The sequence below is a fragment of the Varanus komodoensis genome, unplaced genomic scaffold (assembly GCF_004798865.1).
Source record: "Varanus komodoensis strain SLA01 unplaced genomic scaffold, ASM479886v1 scaffold5, whole genome shotgun sequence".
Lineage (NCBI taxonomy): Eukaryota > Metazoa > Chordata > Lepidosauria > Squamata > Varanidae > Varanus > Varanus komodoensis.
Genome location: NW_025336087.1, coordinates 34,357,763 through 34,378,641, shown reverse-complemented (window position 1 = coordinate 34,378,641; position 20,879 = coordinate 34,357,763). Strand labels below are relative to the sequence as shown.

Below are 20,879 nucleotides of genomic sequence, written 5' to 3'. Positions count from 1 at the left end.
ATTCCTAGGAAAATTATTAAGATTTCTTACATAATCCACTTAGGAATCAGTTGTAAACATGCACACCCCAAATATGTTAGAGTTGTCAGTGAATTAGAGGGTTTTTAGTCGATTAAATGTCTTTTTTAAACCAATTAATCAATTAATTAACTGGATACAGTAAGCATTACCCTGTTTCAATAGAGAGATGACAGTAGTTAATGGGAATAAGTTTTTCTTTATGTTCTGAGTAAGCTTACATAGTTTTATGCTGCATGTAACAGACACAAAAGGCATTGCTTAGGAAAGCATGCAGACTGTGTTGCCAGAATTAGGAGTTACAGGTGAATTGGATCCTCATCAAGACCATCCATAGTAACCTGCACTTATTAAAATCCAGAAGTCTAATAAAAATGACTAATGAAAATGTCAACATCTCATATGAACATATCATATGAAGAGCCAGTGTGGCGTAGTGGTGAAGAGGATGGGACTGGGACTCAGACGATCTGGGTTCGAGTCCCCGCTCAGCCATGGAGCCAACTGGGTGACTTTAGGCCAGTCACGGACTCTCAGCCCAGCCTACCTCACAGGGTTGTTGCAGGGATAAGATGGAGGAGGAGATATAAGCTGCCTTGAGCCCTTTGTAGGAAAAAGGCAGGATATAAATTGAAAAATTAATTTATTAATTAAAATATCCATTAACAGTTTCATTCATTGTATTCTGAGTTGCCATCTTGATTTGCCAGACAATGAGTACAGTATGAGGCTTAGGCGAATGGGGTGGCATATAAGTCTGCTAAATAAATAAATATAAATAAATCTGTTATTTAATTGTTTAACCATATTTACCTACAAATATGGCTATATTTCTGGAGGAAGTCTAATAGTGGAAATCACTGTAGTAGTCTTAATCTACCAGCTTGCAACAGTACATCACTAGCTCCACTCCAATGAAACATCTAAGTGCCTATGATATTGCTAAACCTACAAGTCTCTAAATCTGAAACTGTCTAGCATCTGAAATGATCGCAAATGAGTTAGCTACACTGTAGTGACAGCCCCCACAGATCATTTTCACATGTGACACTAAAAAGTATCTTTCCGCTTCTCTCATGATATTGTGCTTTATATCAAAGTAATTAATGCTAGATCAAAGCTATAAGGGATAATTTTTTAAATCAAACATATATTCAAGCCAGTGCAGATCTTTTGCCTTGCAAACCAACTTAAGTGTGAAAACCAATATCTTTTCAGACTTAAGTGTGAAGTTTAACATATTTATCCCCAAAGGGAGACAGCAGCCAGGAAATCTGAAGAAGACTGAGGCTTGGAAGGGCAGAAATAAAGAAACTAGAAAAGTTTATCAAGTTTAAGGATGTTTCACTGGAAACCAAAGCCAGAATACTATTATATTCCTGATTATTATGTATGGGTGTGAAAGGTGGCCAGTGAAGAAAGCTGTCAGAAAGAAAATGGATGCATTCAAAACATGGTGCTGGAGAATAGCTTTGCAAATACCGTGAACTTAAGTAGGCCTTACACAAAATCAAGGCAGTTCTTGGCCTGGAAGCAAGGATGACAAGACAGAGGCTGTCACACCTCAGGCATACCATGAGAAGACAAGACTCATTGGCAAAGAAAATAACGTAGAGAAAATTGAAGACAGAAAATGAAAAGGTAGACTATGAGATGGGTTGAAAGGAAACCACTGAGTTTACAAGACCTAATCAGTCAAGGATAGGATACTTTAGAGAGCATTTATATATAGGATCGCCATAAGCTGGAGATAACCAGATGGCATGTAACAACAAATGGAAAAGCAAGTCTTCTCTTTCTAGGAAGTGGCCCTCTCTAAGACATCCTAGCTGAAACAGGTGCCTGTGATTTTGGCACCCTAGGTGGTTGCCTACTTTGCTTCTATACTGCTTCTACTGCTTGCCATACTTCATTTTAATGAAGGGGAACACTTAGGCATAAACAGCCCAAGTGTAAGTTGGGCTGTAAGTGTAAGTTGAAATTCATATATGTATTTATTCATTCAAATTTTTAACTCACGAATCTTGAGCACAAGATGATCAATAAGAACTTCCGTAATAGAAAGGTGAAGACATCAACAGAGCAATCCTATGCATGTCTACTGAAAAGTAAGCCTAACTAAGTTGTACGGTCTTTAATGACATAAAAGTGTGCATAGGACTATAGGCTAAAGCATGTAAAATATAATTAAAGCGCACAAAAATACACACGTGAAACAGCCTCACAAAGGCATGAGTGCTAACATTTCTTTTTTAAAATACAATTGCTTTACAAAGCTTCTCAGAAATATTCAAGGTCAGAATATTTGGCAGGTGTTTGAGGAAGAGTGCCCTTGAAATGAGGAAAAGCCAACAGGAATGCCTCTAGAAATGTCCTTACTATTTTGACAAAAGATATCATTTAGGGGCCTGCCCATTCTTCCACTGAATACAATTTTGAATTTCTGTGTAATGCAAAGTAGCATGGGCATTGTCATAGAGAAGTTTTCATTCTTGGCATTGTTCAAGATTTTTCTAGATGAGCTATGTTTTTGTTAGGTGCAGTGCCTAGTTATATTTTTCACAAAAAGTAAAGGAAAAAATACCAAATGCATTGGTCTGGAAAATGGTTTGCATTCAGTTAGTGTTCCCCTTCATTAAATTGAAGTATGGCAAGCAGTAGAAGCAGTATAGAAGCAAAGTAGGCAACCACCTAGGGTGCCAAAATCACAGGCACCTGTTTCAGCTAGGATGTCTTAGAGAGGGCCACTTCCTAGAATTTGGTCACAGGTGCAGAGCTGGAACTTAGCAGCTCATAAGCGCTGCAATTTCCCAGCATTCCAGGAAATGGCAAACAGTGGCTACAGTGTGGGCAGTTTTAGTCAAGTGTGTGGTGTGGCAGGAAGGGATAACTTCCCTTCCTGTACACTGCAGTTTCACTTCTGATCCTGCCTCCATGCATGCTAATTCAAAAAAACAAAAAAACCCTGAAATGTGATTACACATTTCTAGTTTAGTCATAATTACGCCTCCTGATTTCCTTAAGTTGCACAGGATGTTTTGTATAGAGATTTTTATACGGGGAGAAAGTTATGAGGTGACAGGCAAAAAATATGAAAACAAGAAAATAGTTTCCCAGGTATTTCCTGATTATTTAATGTGTGCTGTCATGTTGCTCAGATGCAAGGTTGTGGGGACTAATTTGCCTGACTCTTACATACATTAATTACCCTTGGGTCCTAGATGCCAAAAGTTTTTGGTCTGCGCTTCCTTTTTTACATATATTCCTTTGTTGATAAAATGTCATTTATTTCATGGCTAATTCTGCTAAATTATGGAATAAACAAGTATCCATTCACTTCCGTATGGACATCTACTGCTTCATTTTCATACAATAATATTGCCATGGAAAAGAAGAATAAAGAGTGCCATGACACGTACCACATTGAGAGCAGCACAAACTTTACTATGATGCATCCACTTACTGTCCATGGTATGCACAACTTTTTAGAGTAATACTTATACCACACACATTTTTCTTTATATATTTTAAGCTAACCTTTTGTTTTATTGTCTCTTTTTGTGTTGGTTACATTATCTGTAGCCAGTGTTAAAGCTGGTACATTTGTATTTTATTAATAAAAGATGTAACAATTACACAGCTCTAACATGCACTAAAATGCAATATTCATATCTCTGGAGTATATATAGTTTGTTTGGAACATTTGGTTGACCCAAAGAGTTTGAGTTTCATTTCTCAAATAGCAGTCCCCCATGTCGTATCACCAACCATTTATGAAACTGAAAATTTCACTCGTTTTCATACAGGATGGAGTTTTGCTGTGCATGAATTAACAAACTCTTTAGCTCCAATCATCATCATCTTAAGACTGTAGCCATCATAACTCTGGGCTGGCCTGTCCAAGAAGCCCCCATTAGGTGGTGAAACAGGAAGTATGGCCTTTCCATAACCCTCCAGAGGGGCTGCCACCACTGCCCCACTACCTCCAGGAGGTTCTCCAGAACATCCCACCAAAGCATTTTCTGCAGCAATAGAACAAACAGCAAAGGTAGGGGTGGGAAATGGAGGACTGGGGTGTGGTGAAATGTAATGCATATTCTTTCCTGCCTCAGGTGCACCAGGCCTGTCAAGTTACCATTTTTCTCCTCCTTCCCGCCCCCTGGCTTTTTGTGAATTCTTGTCTGATGAAAAGATCTAGAAATATCTAAAGTTTGCACATTTTTGTAACCTTTGAGTTAGTCTAATAAACTCACTACTTTGATAAAGACTTTAGAATGCTTTTTATTTTCAGCTACCTTAGCTTTTTGTTTGTTTTTATCAGGACTGCAGTGAAATACATGCTTGTATATTTAATACTTACATGAATCAAACTTATGTTTTGTATAATGTAGGATACTTTTAATAGCCAACTATAGGCTCCCAGATGGAGGACTAGTAAGCACTATTGATTAAAAAGCATTGTGTAACTGTTCCATCTTTTTCCTCTTGCAAGAAGGATGGAAACTGGCAGATTATGAGTGGATGATAACACCACTGAAGGAATCTCCAGGCAAGGTTTTTATGGTGCCATCACCCTGCCTTAAACACAGAATTTTCCAAGGGTGCAGTGTCAACTTCCCTTCATCACCTTCCTGGGGTTTCCTGCCTATTCTTCCCTGTTTTCTAACCGCAGAAAATTCACCAAGTAGGTGGCATTAGGAGCCACTGGCTAGAAGCACCCTTCAACCATTCCCTCCACCACATAAAATTCCCAGCATGAGGTAAAGTGACAAAATCCTCGCAGAGACGCACCCCAGGAGGTCAAAGTAATACTGGGAGCACCACATTACTGTTGTAATGTAACAACAGTCCCAAAGAAAGGGGTGCCTCACCGTTACAAGGCACAAAGTTTGACGGGAACCTGGCACAGGCCACCCTCCTTCTATTGGCGGATGCAGGCCGCCCTTTTCGAGTTGAAGCCTGAGGCCTGGTTTAAGCGTAGCGCGGGCCCCGCCCCTGCTCGCCGGCCAGCGGCCTCGCTTTTCCGCCGCTTCTTTTGGGACGCTCTCGTACTTCCCTTTCCCGCGCAAGAAGGGCCCAAGCCAATCAGTCGCTCGCCTGCTCAGCGGTCTGTCGCCGGGAGGAGACCGGGTGGGGCAGGCCCGCCGGACCGCGACGTCCTGAACGGACAGCCCGAGCGCGCGCTGCATGGGCTGGATCCCGCGCCATGCGCGTCCAAAAGCGGGAGGCGGCGGCGGCAGGTGGCGAACGAGAACCTGTGCAAGTCCCTGCAGGCGCAGGGCAGATGCGCAAATACAGACAGATATTATTAACCATGGAAGTCGCTTCTCACCTCCTGAGCCCGGTCGCGTTCACGCTTCATTGGCTGCTTCCCAAGTAGCACCAAAGCAGTGGGGGCGCAGCTCGAGCACCCAATCGGCCGCAGACCTTCCGGTTAAGCAGAGAAAAAATGAATCCCGGATTCCTGAGATTTGTGCATCTAACGGTATACTGCAGTGGAAAGTGCAAAACTCAATGAATCAAGGAAGGAACTTACTATCGCTGACGGCCCTTTTTAAAGCCTCCCGTTTCCCGCGCTCTAGCTTTAAGAGGCCGGATTCACTGAACTCAGTGGGATTTCTTAATAAATCCACGTTAGGGGCGGACTGCACGACTGGATACTTTGCAGTGCTGTCCAGACATCACTGTCCAGTATAATCCGGAGTATCTGACTCGGAACAGGTTTAGGTTTAGGAACAGCTGTTGTTAGCAAGGACACGTCTGGCCCTGCTCCAGCTTTCCAGCTGTGATCCGTTCTTTTATAAAAGAAGATGGCTAAAGACAGTTCGATTGCCCGTCGTGCCTGGGGGTGGTGCCAACGGCCCTTCAGTCTAGGGCAAGATTTAGGCTGCTCTGCGTTTTGCAGAAAGCCCTGTGATGTGCTGGGCAACGAGTGCGGATGCAATCTGTGTGTGTATTTCGTTTCCTTCGATCTCGTGCATGAATGAATTAAATTTCGGTGTCAGGTATCAGAAGGTTAGGAGAATATTGTGTGTAGATAAACCTTGCCACCCCTTGCCCCTAGGGGAGCCCCATATACAATGTGGAGATGATGAATGGGCCTAGGGAGAGGAGATCGAATCGAGGGCCGCCTTGCCTCCACTCTCTCCTACAAAACTATAGGGCAATTAATTGTGCCTTGTCCCCTCATCCTTCATCTCCTTGTGGCACATATCGATGGAGATTACTGCTGATGGACCATTTTATCACCTTAAATAAACAGTCACCACCTTTTCTAACCTCAATCTAATATATGAGCCGTGAGCCGCTCTCTTTAAGGGCGCCGCCGCCGCCGCCGCCACTGCTGCCTCTGCTGGAGAAAGCAATGGTGGAAAACAGCTAAATCATAAGCGTTAGTAGCGATGTGGGAAAATACCCAAGTTAAAACCTAAAAGCCAGGCAATGGCTCCTCCCACTCTTTCTCAGAGCATTACAAGCTAAACGCCCTAGCGATTCGACGGAATACGGGGGATGGGGGGGGGGAGAGATCCTGTCCTTTTAGTTTTACACGATTTAGATCTGCGATGGTCAGAGACCTCCTTTCCCTTTGTTTTTAAACCCCCTGGGGCAGAAAACAAGAACAGTAGTTATTTCGCCTCCAGTTCAAGAAATGTGGACTGCAAGAATGTTAAGCATGACCTAGACTGCAATCCTAAACACATGAACATGCCTCACCACTTAAGTTCACAGCCTTATGCTCCGGATTAAGTCAACCGGTATGGTATCCTTTGCTCGTTCCATAAATAACCATCATTCAAATGAATTAAAACCACTGCTTCTTTGAATAGAAAAAATTCCCCCGCTTGTCACCTGAGTCACTATCCCGAGTTAGGAGTAATTAATCTGGACCTAAGATTAATTTTCAGCTCGCTCCCTCGCTCGCTCTCTCTTTATTGGTCTAGAATGACAATTCTCGGAGCTTCCCACATATACTCTCCTTAAGATCAGGACACGTTCACACATGACCATAAAGCCTCTTTTGTGCGATTTCTGCCACGTGTGAATGTTGCTGAAAGTGCAATTTTTAAATGGAACGGGTATTCTGGACATCAAAGGCTTAACATTTACATTGAAGACCAATGTGAGCCTCACGTATGAAAACGCCCTTAACATGGTCAAGATCTTAGACTGCATCAATCTATTCGAATGAAAAACTGTCATTTATTTCAGCCAAATCCCATTTGACTTCCAGCCCTAATGAGTCAGATTGTGCTTATTTCCTAGCCAGAAACATGTCCAATTGAAACAATAGCATAAATCACTTTGTGGGTTAAAACACACACACACACTTTCCATTTTTCTTTGAACATTCGATCCTTGGGCAGGGACTATTGAATATTCACCTTAATAGTTAATTAGGAGAGTCCTAATTAACAACAACAGAGTATATGATTGGTCTGTGCATTTTGTTTATATTTCTACAAGATACAATTTGAATTTGTTAATTATTTATGCTAAAAATTCAAAGGCTCACAGGTGCTCTCATACTGGATTGATCCCTAGTTTATACCTAATAACTATGTACTTTAAAATAAAAATATTAATGGCAAAATGGACAAAGTCATGTTGCATTATTCCATTTTCAATTACTGTTTGTAATAGCAATAATAATATTGTGGCTTCCTGGAAGTAAGTACAATCAGTATTTGGATTGCAGGCATCTGGATTGATCAAGTTTTACACGCACCTTGGTTTGTATCTCCATTTAGGCAAAGGTCTGGAACTTAGTGTGAAGCTGCAGCAGCAATCCTGACTTGGACGAGAAATGGAGAAGAGACCCACTGAAAGTAGTATGTGCAATAACTTGCCTTAACTGGGTTATAATCGGAACTGTGACTTTTGCGAGCAAGCCTTTTTTTAATCAGCTGCGATGTTAATATAGATTGTATGTTTTCAAACCATCTAGATGAGAATAGAGCAAGAAGCGCAGATAATGTATCCATAAGAAATTGCAACAAGTCCTTGCGTGAGGAGAGGCATCCGCCCACCCCCCAGCCCATCCACAGTCCCCGGATTACCCTCTTTCTGACACGGAACTTCAGCATGTGCTCAGGAAATCAAGAATTTTCCCAAGTGATGCTAAGACCTCGCTTCAGCCCGGAATGGAATGCCTCTCTTGTGCACGCTGTTACGTCGGGTAACCTGCGTGTACCTAACCGATGGGCACACGGCAAAACCGAGGGACGAACTAACCCAAGCCCTCTATTTAAGCACCACGCGCACGTGGGAAGCAGCGCCATCTCCTCCTGCTGGCCCTTGCCATACACTTTCCGGGGTGCCGGATCACTTGCGGGGCGGGGCGGGGGCACATGAGCACCACGGCAAATGAAAACCTGCCCTCCATCGGAGAAGCCCTCAGCTCTCTGGTCAAGAAGCACCCATTCCCGAGGCCAAACTTTTAGACTGCGCTTGCCCGCAGGATTCACCCCAGTCCTGGCTGTAAACTTTCGAAAGGCGCTACTTCCGATCTCATGTAATGAGGAATATCCGGGTGAAGGTTATGGCAGGGAGCGGGGGGACACCGAGAGCAGAGAAGAGACCAGCAGCCCCAAGTGGGTCGCTCCACCACCCTCACCCAACAGCCCTAGCGCTTGGATTTCAGCCGAGTCACTTTGCCAGGCGTGGATGCTAATCCCATCCGAAGAAAGTGCAACCGAGCCGAGTGTTCCCATTCCAAGGGGCGGGCAGAGGGCGACGGGACCACACGGCTAGATAGCCAAGGGCTTGCATGCAGTTAAGATGCATCCCCCCCCCCCCCCCCCCGATAGATCCATGGTAAACGTGTCTTCTCAGAAGACCGTCCCGTCAATGGGACTTCCTTGCAGGGAAGCCGGCTTAGAACTGCAGGCTCTGAAGCCCATGGAAGCCACAGCTTCAAACCCACCTACTCCTGCTGGCCTTTCCTCTTTTGCAGAAATACCTATCAGTCTGTGAATGAATGTTTTTTCCCCAGGTTTTTGACCTGGTAGGCGACCACGTGGTACCTTTCACAAGCTACCTTTGTGTAAGCATCGCCGGACACCACCAAACTGATTTAAAATCCTGGCGAGGGGAAAACCGGCTTATCCAGGAACGTGGGCTCTTTCTGAGGGCAACCTTTTTTTAACCATTCCTGCTCTTTGTAAGACCTTTATCTCCTAGATTTACAGAGCGCTGTCTCCTAGAAGTCAGACACGTATTGTTGGCAATTAAAAACGCGTCTCGGAGTCCATTAATTTATGAGCCAGTAATTTATGGGATCGGATTCTCTCTTCCCGCTCCAGAAAACACGAACTGCTTTGCCTCTGGTGGGAAATGACGCACGCAGCTGTCAAGTCGCGCCCGGCGACAGCCAGGGTCCGAATCAGAAGGAAAGAGAGGCTTTCGGAACGAGCAAAGCTCAGCCGAATCAAAACCGTCTCTGCCCTGGCAGGGGCTGCAATCCTGAACACACGTCCTAGAGTGCGAGTCCCATTGAACACAGCGAGCCTTGTAACCGAGGAAAACGTGTCTAGGACAGGACTGCGCTGTAAGGCTGCAATGCCACCCACACTTTCTTGGGGGCACACTCAGTGGCTTACTAACGGGCAAACAGGTCTAGAACCGGGCTGTGTGCTCTGCTCTTGAAGATATTCACCTATAAGTAACTCTTACAGCATTTATTTCTAAGCAACCATGTATAGCATCGGAGTCTCATTGTGCTAAAGGAAGTTAAAGGAAGCTACTTGCGCTACCATTAAAATAGGGCTTAATGGTAACTTTCTCTGAGTCCCTGGACTAAACAAAACTTATAAGAATATATCTGCATTATATTTTTCCGGTCTAATGTCCTACCTAGTAAAGCCAGACTATTTTGGTTTAAGGTGATTTCATCCCATTAATTGAAATTGAGCAAGTTTTTAAAAAATATTTATGTACTGAAACCTGAATGAATTTTGAACTTCTGCCACTTCCACAATCCTGTGCAATGATCCACTTTAATCCAATTAAAATATATTTACATGAAAGCAACTATTGTGAGGATTGGTTATGTTTACTGAAAATACATAAATATTAGCATTTGACTGGGTGTAGCAGTGATTAGTTTTTTAAAAATCTGCAGAATCACTAAACATTATTTCAATAGAATAAAGTATTTTAAAGCTATGAGGATGTTGTTAATTATGTTTCTGCCATGATGACAAAAATAATTAATGTCAAACTTGTCCTGTTTTGGTGTTGAAGATCTCTCAAAGGATTTATGCAATTCCCAGATATTACACACAGTATATGCAAATAATTTACCCATTCTCTCTATAGGAAAGAAGGGATGGGGGGTCAGGGAAAAGTAAAGGAAAGTAAATCTCAGGAATGAGGGTTTTAAGAAAGAGGGGAAGCAAATGTGTTTCTGTTAGTATGGAACATTCTGAAACTACAATCCCTCCACAGAATATTGGTCTTGACACAGTTAAGCTTTTGACATTTATACTTTCAAAAACAAACTTCATACAGAATGATCCTGCCTGCTTTTGATGCTAGAAAGTCAAAACCAGTGGCTTGGTGTTACTGATGTGAACAAGCGCCCAAAGGTAAATGATATTTCCTGAGGGACCAGAGTGACTGGCTTTGAAAAATAGTGGAACTGGTTTTTGTTTGCCCTCAAAGAGCAGAAGAACATTGGCAATGTCCTTCAAACTCTGGTTGCCATACAGAATCTTATGTTTGTGTGCTTAAATCTCTTTGCAGTAAAGTTGCAGAACAGTAAGCCTTTGGTAGGAAAACTGTCATCATTCATTCTGACTACATATTGACTTCATTTCCATGCACGAACTTTCAGAGGTACTTTAGACCTCATCCCATTGCCTTAGTAATAAGCCCAGTCAGTTTCGGTTGACCTTATTTCCAAGTATCTGCTCTTGAAACTTTTGGGAAGGATGCAATGGCTAGGGCATGGTGCAAAGCAAACCCTAAAGGCCAGGGCCTAAGCATCCCAATGTTCTGCCCCTCAGTAAAATCTGGGAACATTTCAGACTCTGGGAGTTTAAATAACGGATCTTGTGTATTCTATTTAAGGATGGAATTTGAAACACACTCACAGTGTGTAGGAGTGATTGGGCTGCAACCGTGTCCACAGATCCCTGGGCCTAAGCCCCACTGAGCACCATGGGACTAACTCTGGAGTAAACCTTGAGTAGATTCTCTTCATAAGCTGTTGGCAGTACGATGAAAGACCTCAAAGCATCACTGGAGATAGAATTACTCTCTCCCTCCCCACCTCCTGGTAAAAGGAGGTGCCCAAGACAGCGATGTCCCACCACGATAGGGTGAAGGAAGGTGGGGTACATACGATTGTTGGGGTCCCCGGTGTGCTGGTTGAGGGGAATGATCTCCATGCGCTGCTGCCCATACAGGTAATAGTCCAGCTCTTCTGCGGTGCAGCGGAACCTGGCCGAGCCCCTCTCGCTGCACTTGGCGCCGGCGCCTCCGCCGCCTCCCAGCTCTTTGGCCTGCAGCAGCGGGCCCGGAGCGCCTGTCGGGGAGTCCGAGCTCTGGATGGGGCCAAAGGCAGGGATCTGAGCCACCGGCAGCGAGGTCAGGCTGGCCAGGGAGGCGGCGGCGCACGACGACGGGGCGGACGACGGCGTGGACGAAGAGGAGGACGACGCGGAGGAGGAGGACGAGGAGGAGGCGGCCGAGGAGAGCGCGGCCGGCAGCTGGCGGAGGCTGTCGGCCGGGGGGTCGACGGCCCTTTCGGGAGGCTGGAGGTGGCCCAGCAGCCCGGCGCCGCCTTTCAGCTGGCTGCTGTGCGGGAAGAGCTGCTGCCAGTGCTGGAGGTAAGCGGGGTCCACCTTAAGGAACGCCGATCCGCCGGGGTCGCCGGGCTTCAGCATCTCTGCGAGCCTGCGGGAGGGAACGGGGGCGCGGGGAGCGAGACAGGAGGAAGCGCGGTGAGGAGGGCTCCGCCAGGCTCCGGCTGCGCAGGGCGCCCGGCCAGGCCCGCGGGCTCGAGGAGGAGCCGGCAGCGCGGGGACGGCTCGGCCGACCCGGCGGGGACCCCGCCGGCGGAGACCAGACCGGCCGCCTCTGCCCGCGGGGAGAGGGGCGTCCGGCCGGCCCTGGCGAGGGGCCGCGCCCGCCTCCCAGCCAGCCCATGAGCCCGAGTGCCGGGGACGGGCGGGCAAGGCAGGCGGCCGCGGAGCAGCCACGGCTGCCCCGCAGCTGCGCGGCAACTCCCTCCCTCCCGCGCGCCCTCCCCCGCGGAGAGCTCCGAAAACTTTCTGCGCCCGGCCCGTCTCCCGCCTCTCCGGCCGCGGGCCTGCAGACCGCCCCGCCGCCCCAGCGCAAGTCCCTCCGCCGCTGCGCTCGAGCGGACGCCTGCCGGGGGCTCGCCGGGGCGAGGGCCGTCGACTCCCGTGCCCCGAAGCCCGAGAGGCCCCCCGGGGGAGGGACCGCGCGCCGGGCGGGCGCTCCGGGGAGAAGCTGGCGCGCCGCGCGGCGGCTCGCACCGATCGCGGCCAGGCGGGCGACGAGCCCGGCGCCGCCCGCAGCCGCCCAGAGGGGCCCTCCTGGGCAGCCCCGCCGCGGACCGGCGCTTGCCTTTACCTGCGTCTCTCCGGGGCCGAGCGGAGTTGGAGAGGGCGCGATCTCCGCTCGCGCGGCAGCTGCGCGCCTCTGGGCGCGGGCTGCGCGCGGCTCGCGGTGGTGCCTCCGAGCCTGGGGCCGAGAGCCGGGAAGCGGCCGGGCGGGATCCGGCGCCGGGCGGGCGTGCAGAGCGGCTCCCTCTCGCTCCTCGCTCGCTCGCTCGCTCGCTCGCTCTGTGGCAGCGGCGGCCGGGCTCGGCGGCGCTCCGCGCTCTGGCAGCCTCGGGCGAGACACGTGGGTTTTACGACAGCACTAAACACGGGCGTGTGAGCGAGCGGGAGAGAGGCGGGGGGGAGCGCGGGGTCTGGGGGCGGCCGATTCCGTCGCAGCCCTTCGCAGCCCCCTCCCCCCGCCCTCCCCCCCGCCCGAGCTCGGAGCCCGCCGAATTCGGAGCGGCGGCGCGGCGGGTGGGGACGGGCCGTCGCGGGTGGGTCGCGGGGCTCGCGAGGGGCGCGCGATGCTCCCGGGGCGGGAGGGCGGCGCTCCGGCAAGACGGGCGCTTTCCCAGGCGCCGCTCGACCCGCCCGGACAGCGCCTTGCGGCTGCGGGCGGGTCGCTGGAAGTCCTCGCGGGTCTGCCGAGCGGCGCCCGGGGGCTCGACGTTTTCCCTCGCTCCTTTTGCCGCTCCGGCTTTGGCACCGCGCGAACGGGTCGTTCCTGACTTTCCTTGCCTTGCAGCAGGGGCATCAAGAAAGGTCAGCGCCTCCTTGACAGAAACGCGTTTTGCAGCCCCATCCCCGCGGTGCGAGCCCCATGCCCCTTGCGGCGGTGCAGATTTGGACTTGCCCCGCACCTCCGACCAAGCCGTTTCAAGACCGGTGCAACACAATCGTCTTCGCTTCGCGGACCGTCGACGACCTTTACGCCGCTGCTCCCAACTGAAACGGCTTCGTTCTGCAGCCTATTAATCTCTGAGGCTTCCCACGCGCCTCTCCTCACCTGGCGGACTGACCAGCAGCGGGAACCTGCTGAAGTCTTACGGTTGCAATCTGGGAGGAAGCGCCACTGCACTCAGCGCAGCTTAGTTTTGCGCGGACGTGCACAGAATTGCGCTTAAGGTACATTTACTGTTTCTTAGTTCAAAAAATCTATGAAAACATAGATCAAACCATGCTCCACATTTAGATCTCCCCTTGGCGTATGCCTGTAATAACGTTTGCACAAAGAAAGAAAAGGTCATATCAAACATTAGCTCTAATTCCCACTGAAATGAATGAGACTCAAATTAGTCTAACACTGGAAAGGTCCGCAGGATATAACCGCCCAGTCCTAAGTCTCCGTACAGCCAGAGCGCCTGATCCCGCTTAACCTTGGAAGCTCAGCCGGGTCGGGCCGGGTGGAAATCTGGGTGGGTGAGTTAATCTTGTTAACCGCCCAGAGTGCTTCGACTAAGGCGGTATAGAAATGCAATGAATAATACATAAATCGAATTAAAGATACATTTCGATTGTGTTAAAGTGTTGGTGTACAAACTATGAATCGAAATAATTTCCCCCTATTTTTATAATCTCATCTTGACCTAATCCGGAGTATGCCTCGAACGTGTGAAGCGAATCCTCCTAAATATGTGAGAAGCCTCCAGCAACTTCAGAAGAGTTTCCACTGCAGGTAGATAAGAAATGATCGATTGGCTGTATTAGGCGTCGCCTTTCAACAAGCGAATACATGAATCCTTACGGTTATATCTTTCTCTGCCTCACGCATCTGTGAAGACGTGCTTCTCCCTAGTTCAGCCATGAATACACTTCAGAGAGCAGTTTTTACGCACTCCTTTCTCTCTCGCTCCCCCCAGCCCCCTCCCAGCACTGGCTTTAGCAGAGCCTGGGAACTCTGGTGCTGTTTAGTTTTGTGTTCAAGGCAGGACATTTTCACACAACTCTGCACAGAACTGCTAGGGCGAAAGGGGGGGGGGGATGTTTTGACTGGCGTCATTGTGACAAGGTCATCCGTCATTTTTTGGGACAGATTGATAACACCTAAGTGAAAGGCAAACACGCAGCCAAAGAGGCGGACTGGGCACTGAGGAAAGGACCAACTTCTGTAATTTTCTGGGATGGAACATGGTCGCCCAGCCCTTTCACTGATTTGATCAATTCGATTGTGCCAAGTGTTACGAATTTCCCTTTCCCCATCCCCCGCTCCATCATCTCGTTTTAGAAGTCCTGACCTAAAACGAGAAGTCCTAAAGCACCGAGGTGGAGGTGGGCACTACGCAAGGAAGTTTTATAGAACTGCGAAGGCAAAATGTCGAAGGAAGTACAGAATAATAAACCGTTGCAAGAGCTTTCATAAAGTTCCAGCGTTCATCTCTTCCCTGTCATTTATTTAAGACAAATGTACCCCACATAGTTGCTGTCCAGGAACCGAATGAGAGTTACTCCCGAGTAAGCATACATAGGCTTGAACTGACGGCCGCTCGCACTTTGAAACTGTAACTCCTCTAATCAGTATAAAATACGGCGTTGACGATTCAGGCTGGCTTGGCTATCAGATTAGGGGGGTTCCGAACCCGGTTCTATGGTTCGGACGGCTGATTTTTTTTCCCCGGGAATAAAAAATAAAAAGCCAGCGACATAGCCAGTAATCTTTCAGAGTCGAGAAAAAGGAACACCAATAACCCAGCAACGAAGGGCACGCTCGTGGCCGATTCGCTTAAATGCATTGTCAATAGCTGAATTTGTCTTCCAGGCTGTTGCAGAAGGACAGACGGTTCGATGAGGACGGATTGACTAGCGGCTCTCGGCCAGCAGGAATCCAGCGGAACCGTCTCGGAGCCCACAAGCGAGCCCCGTGAGCTCGGCGGCGAGCTTCTCCTGCAGGTCGCTGCGGGATTTAGGCGCGACTTCAGAGGAGGTTCTGCATGAGCTGAGTACAAAAGTTTTGCCTCTCCCGCACGCAAAAACCATTTCCTGAAGCCTTAAGGCCTGGGCACGTGCGGAGGAGCAACGGCGCTAGAAGCTCTTCCCCCCCAAGATCACTTCTCCAGAACTCTCCGGCAGGTTTAGACCGGGCTTGCTGGACACGTGCCGTCCCCCGCCAGTTTCTGGCTAAGCCTGGGAATGCATTGCTGAGCAAGCGTCGCTTAACTGTCACTAATGCGCAGTAAAGCGACCTACTCAGATCTGTGCTCGCTGGGGTTGATGGGAGTTGTAGTCCAGCAACACAGCTGGAGGGCACAAGGGTAGGAAAGCCTGGCCTAGGCGGGCTTTCGCTTGCTGCCTACGGAAAGGAACAGGATTCAGACGCTGCGAAGTCCTGGCCACGAAAGGGCAACGCGACGGCTCAGGAACGGCGCCCAGGCGAAGGGCCCTCTCCGCAGCCGGGCAAGGGACGCAGCCTGCGCCCTCGCCCGCCGGAGCCACCGCCTGCTAGGCTGGGGCGAAGCTGTAGAAACGGTCCGGCGGGAGGGTGCGGGCGAGGGCTGGCGGCGGGGGGACGCAGGCGCCCGGCGATCGGTGTGGCGGTCTGTGGAAAGCCGGAGTGTGACCAAGCAGTGACCCTGTTACTTCGCGTCTTCCCTCAGACAGTTTGGTCTGTCCCCGCCTGTGTTATGTCTCGCTTTTCTTCGCTGGTTTTCTCTTAATACGCCTCTCTGGAGGATTTCAATGCTGTTATTTCTTGCTAGTTTTCAGAATGTGACTTCTGTGCTTAAAGAGGCGACACAGCTATACCTACATCTCGCTAGTTCTAATCGGTTTTTTTTAAAGATGATTATTTATAAGACAACCATTGAAACAAATCAGATCGACCGTTTCGAAAGCGATCAAACTTTGGTAAAAAAAGAAAAAAAAGTCCACCGCCCACACGAAATCGATGGGCGAATATTTGTTAGGAATCCATTCCCAGAGAAATAAATAAGGAAGGGCAAAGAGTATTACATGCAAAAAGGTGAGACGCTGAGGTGTTTTTCTTCATTGATTAATGACCTCTAAAATAAAACAAGCGGGAAGAGGAGCCAGGATCGATAAATTAACTACCCCAAATCCATCATTTTTTTCCCTGGGAATATTGCACGGCTCGGCTACTCGCCCCGCCCCCAGGATGGGCATCCTCGGCCCCGCGTCTTTCTTCCCGAGAAAGCTGAGGGAACGCGCGCGGGGCGAGCGAAGGCCCTGAAGAATCTATTGAATCGGGGAGACCCTATCTGATTTCGTTTGACACGCAATTAAAAAAGTTTCCTTTCATATTAATTAATTCTCCCGATCCGAGGGGGAAGCCAAAGGGTCGGGTGCCTCTGACAGGAGACCGATAAAGGCTTCGGCAGCTCCCCTCCTGCCCTGGCGCCTCTTCATCCCCCTCCCGAGGTCAGGAGAGCCGAGTTAATAATGCATTAATAGAGACGTTTCTGCGGAAGCGGTTCGTGCCCGGCGCCCGGCCCACCCCGGCCTAGGAAGGGTGAGCACTAGTTTTCTGCTCCCTGCAGCTGTGGAGCGTGGCCCGGGAGGGGCAGAGCAAGGCGTGCAGCCTGGTCAATGTCCCTGCCCTGAAAGCACCAGGGGGGCAAACAAGCTCCCTGCTCTTGAAGAGGAGGCTTCCAGGCCGAGGCCATCAGAGAAGCTGGCTGGCTGTCCTCCTTCCTTCCTGTGCAGCGCAGCCCTCCACAGCCATTAGAAATGTGCCTTTCCCTTGACCCCCTCACCCCACCCACCACCTCGTCCCATCTGCCGTGCATCTCTCTGGTTTGCCGAGTCTCCGCCTTTGGACCAAAAAGGTATGTTGGGATGGAGGGTGGGAATCATCTGATGGGCCCCTGGAAGTTCAACTGGTACGTTAGGGCTGGACCCAGAACAGGACTGGACATCCTGCTCTTAACATGAGAGCACCCTCATTTTAGGAATATATATAGTGAGAGAAAGAGGCTGGGCAGGAAAGAGTAATAACCTGTCTGTGTGTAGCAGAATGCAAGAAAAGGCAGAATTCCTTACAGTTCAGAGCTTTCAACGGAAGGGACATGGTGCAGTCTTTCACCCTTGTCACAACTGTGCAGAACATGCAACACTTCTCTGTTTCCTGGCTGTGAAGGCACAAGAGCACTTTTCTCCTTTTAACTGCACTTCTTATTTTCTTTTTAAGGAGAAAGGTATGCATAATATGAAACAATAAGTATTGTGACCTTTTTGCAGTTTCCCACAAGGCCCTGGCTCCTCAAAGTTACTGGGTAAGTCATTCTTCTGATTCAAGGAGTCCACAACTTCCTATATACTCCCCAAATTTATTTGCTGCCACCACGTACTAAGTGCAGTAGAGAGCAGTAGGGAACTCCATTTTATAATAAATGATGGTGAGCTTCAAAGTCACTGGTGGGGTGAGATACTGCAGCCTTAGAATCAACCCAGACTGAAACATGGGCTGTCAAAACATTAAACATACATAAATTTATGAACAGCATAAGAGTTACTCATCTGATGTTGGTAATGACAACAATGCAAATCATATTCTGATGACCTAACCTAATGCTTCTGATCCCACTTGTCCCTCTTACTATCTCTGAATCAACCAAAAATCTAGGTTCCAAATTCCGACCCAGTTAACTTTCTCGTCTTCTAACCCTCCTGTTTTCTCTAATCCTATGCATTGGGACTGGACAGCCCACATTGCAGCTCAGCACGGCTTAACAGGACACACTGGACAGGGGTGAATGTGCAAAGTGCAAAGGCTTTCCAGGTGGCCACTAACTCCACCCATCGCCCCGTTCTGGGCTCTCCTGTTAATTTTTCTTTCATTCATTCTTCTGTTATACTCATGTCATTGGGCAGAATTAAGGGCTGGTCTGAATCTAAAACAGTTTAAGACAACTGTCCCACTCTCATTTAGCCTTTGTGATATAAGCTGGACATTATCCAACACCACGTATTACTTCCACTTGACAGGTCAAACTGTGAGCTGGTTCATACGTGCAAGTATATAATTTGATTAGCGTACACTTGCTGACTGGCAGCTGAACGGTGGTACTGACTCTGTTGAAAAGACCTGGATTTAAACTTACATTGTGAGGTCATGCAAACACATCGGTGGTGGTATATCTGCAATTAGCCCATTCACATCTGTCAGTCATCACTTGATATTGCTGTCACCAAGGGATGAACATACAAATTGAACCATCCCTGTGCCATCCTGTTATAGGTGAGTCTAGGGCAGGTGTCGGCAACCCACGGCTCCAGAGCCACATGTGGCTCTTGAATGCCTCTGCTGTGGTTCTGTCTCTCGCGTCACAGCCGCCGGCCGATCCGCAGCCCGTGCCGGCACAGCGCTTGGATAAATCAAAGAAAAGAAACGTTTCTGAAGAAAACCAAACGCCTAATGGTACGTGGGTAGATTCATTTGCTTTTACTGCTGACAAACTTATGGGGTTTGCTGTTTAATGCATGCAGCCCTTTAGCACTGACTTTGACTCTTCAGGAAGCTGTTCTCCTATTCAAAATATATGAAAGGAGTCCTACTAATTTATAATGTAAGGTTAAAAATAACAGTTTTTAGTGACTGAACAAGAGCTGCAGCTAAATCATAATGAAGATATACATAGCATTAAGGTAAAAAATGATATATGCAGTGCTATCTTCATTTTAGATGTCAAAAGGGTTTTGTGGCTCCCGGTGTTTTCTTTTGTGTGGGAAACGGGCCCAAATGGCTCTTTGAGTGTTGCCCACCCCTGGTCTAGGGGAAGCATGATGATGATTCCAAGTATAATTGTAAGTATGTTCTAAAGAGGGCTGGGATGCCAAGGTCTTACAGCTCAGTTCTGTGGCTTCAGTTTCCACTCAGTCTCCAACTATTTATGCAGTTAAAAACAAACTAGTACGGGCTTTTTGGAGATAATTTAAACAAGTTCTTTAGTCAAACACTACAGATTCAACTGCTTCCCCAACCCTTTGAAGAACTCATTTCCTTAATAAACTAAATTTTGCATACTAAGATTGCAGCCTTGAATTCTCAGCTACTTACAACAAGCAACTGGCTACACTAAATTCAAGGGAAAACCTATGTTTCAGGATAGCTTATTCTCTAAAAATGGCAGAGATATTCTACAAGGATCTGTAGAGGCACAGTTATGGTCACAACCTGGGAGTAAGTCCCACTGAAGTCAGTGGATTTTTCTGAATAGACACAAACAGGGTTGCAAAAATAAACTGTGGTACTAAGCACACTTACCTCTGAAATCAACAGGATAAGCTGCTGAGGAAATATGACAAGGATCAGGTGGAAATACAGAAATTCAGGGGCAAGCTAATCTAGGTTACAACAGCTTTCCCCAAATTGGTGCCCTCCAGATGTTCTGGGCTACAACTTCCAGCTTTCCTGACCATTCTGCACTAGAGCTGGAGGGAATTATAGCAGAAATATCTAGACGGATTCAGGTTAGGGAAGGCAGGGTTGGGGTAATCACTCTATATCTGCAGTATGCGAGAGGATAAAATCACCCCTGTGTTATAGAATACTGTAATCACTGCACTAATGAAAATCTGGTTACTGTTTCCTAGCTTAGAAGTGTGTTAAATGATCTGGAAAATGCATTTCCACACACATTATGGATCCAGCATTTTGCTTCTGGGACAGGTACAAACCTAACCTGGTAGAGGAAAGAATACATTTGGATGTCTTGTCGTATCTTTAGATGGAAGTTCTTGTGGATTCCTTTTCTTCTTTATTTCATTTCTTGTTTTGCCCAGTAGCTGAAGTTCTTTGGGCGGTTTAGAATAATTAATGTAAGCACAAACCACAAATACAATACAAGTTTTGATGTACAAATATTAAATATAATTTAAAACGATCTGAGCAGCTAAAACATTTTTAATTAGATAATTATAAAAGTACCCGTCCAATATGCCACAAAAGGTCATTGAATTCAACAGAAAAGAGAGCATTCCTAACCTAGTGCTGAAAAGATAACACAATTGGCGCCTGGTGGGCCCCAATAAGGCTATCAGTCCATGATTAGAGACCATCTCAGCCCCCAAAGCCTCCCTGGGAGGGGCACTTAGGCATGGTCTCAATTGTGTATGCAGAGGCTGGGTAGATTCAAGCTGGAAGAGACATCCTATTGAGCACTGTGGTCCCAAGCTGTGTAAGCCTTTACAAATTAAAACTAGCACCTTGGAAGCAGGCAGGTGGACAATGCACACAGGCCAGAATCGGTATTATATGTTCAGAATTCCTGGTCCCAGTTATTAAGCTAAGAACTTCATTTTACACAAACTACAGCTTTTGAACCGCCTTCCAGGTCA

The 20,879-nt window shown here is 47.9% G+C and overlaps 1 protein-coding gene across 1 annotated transcript in view; it reads right to left on the bottom strand.

Moving 5' to 3' along the window:
• Positions 1-11,906, bottom strand: part of PRDM6 (PR/SET domain 6) — a 105,853-nt gene extending 93,947 nt beyond the window's left edge. The window contains exon 1 of the mRNA XM_044446493.1: positions 11,363-11,906. Within this exon, the coding sequence (XP_044302428.1) occupies positions 11,363-11,906 (544 nt within the window). The remainder of the gene's footprint in view (positions 1-11,362) is intronic.
• Positions 11,907-20,879: the final 8,973 nt, after the last annotated feature.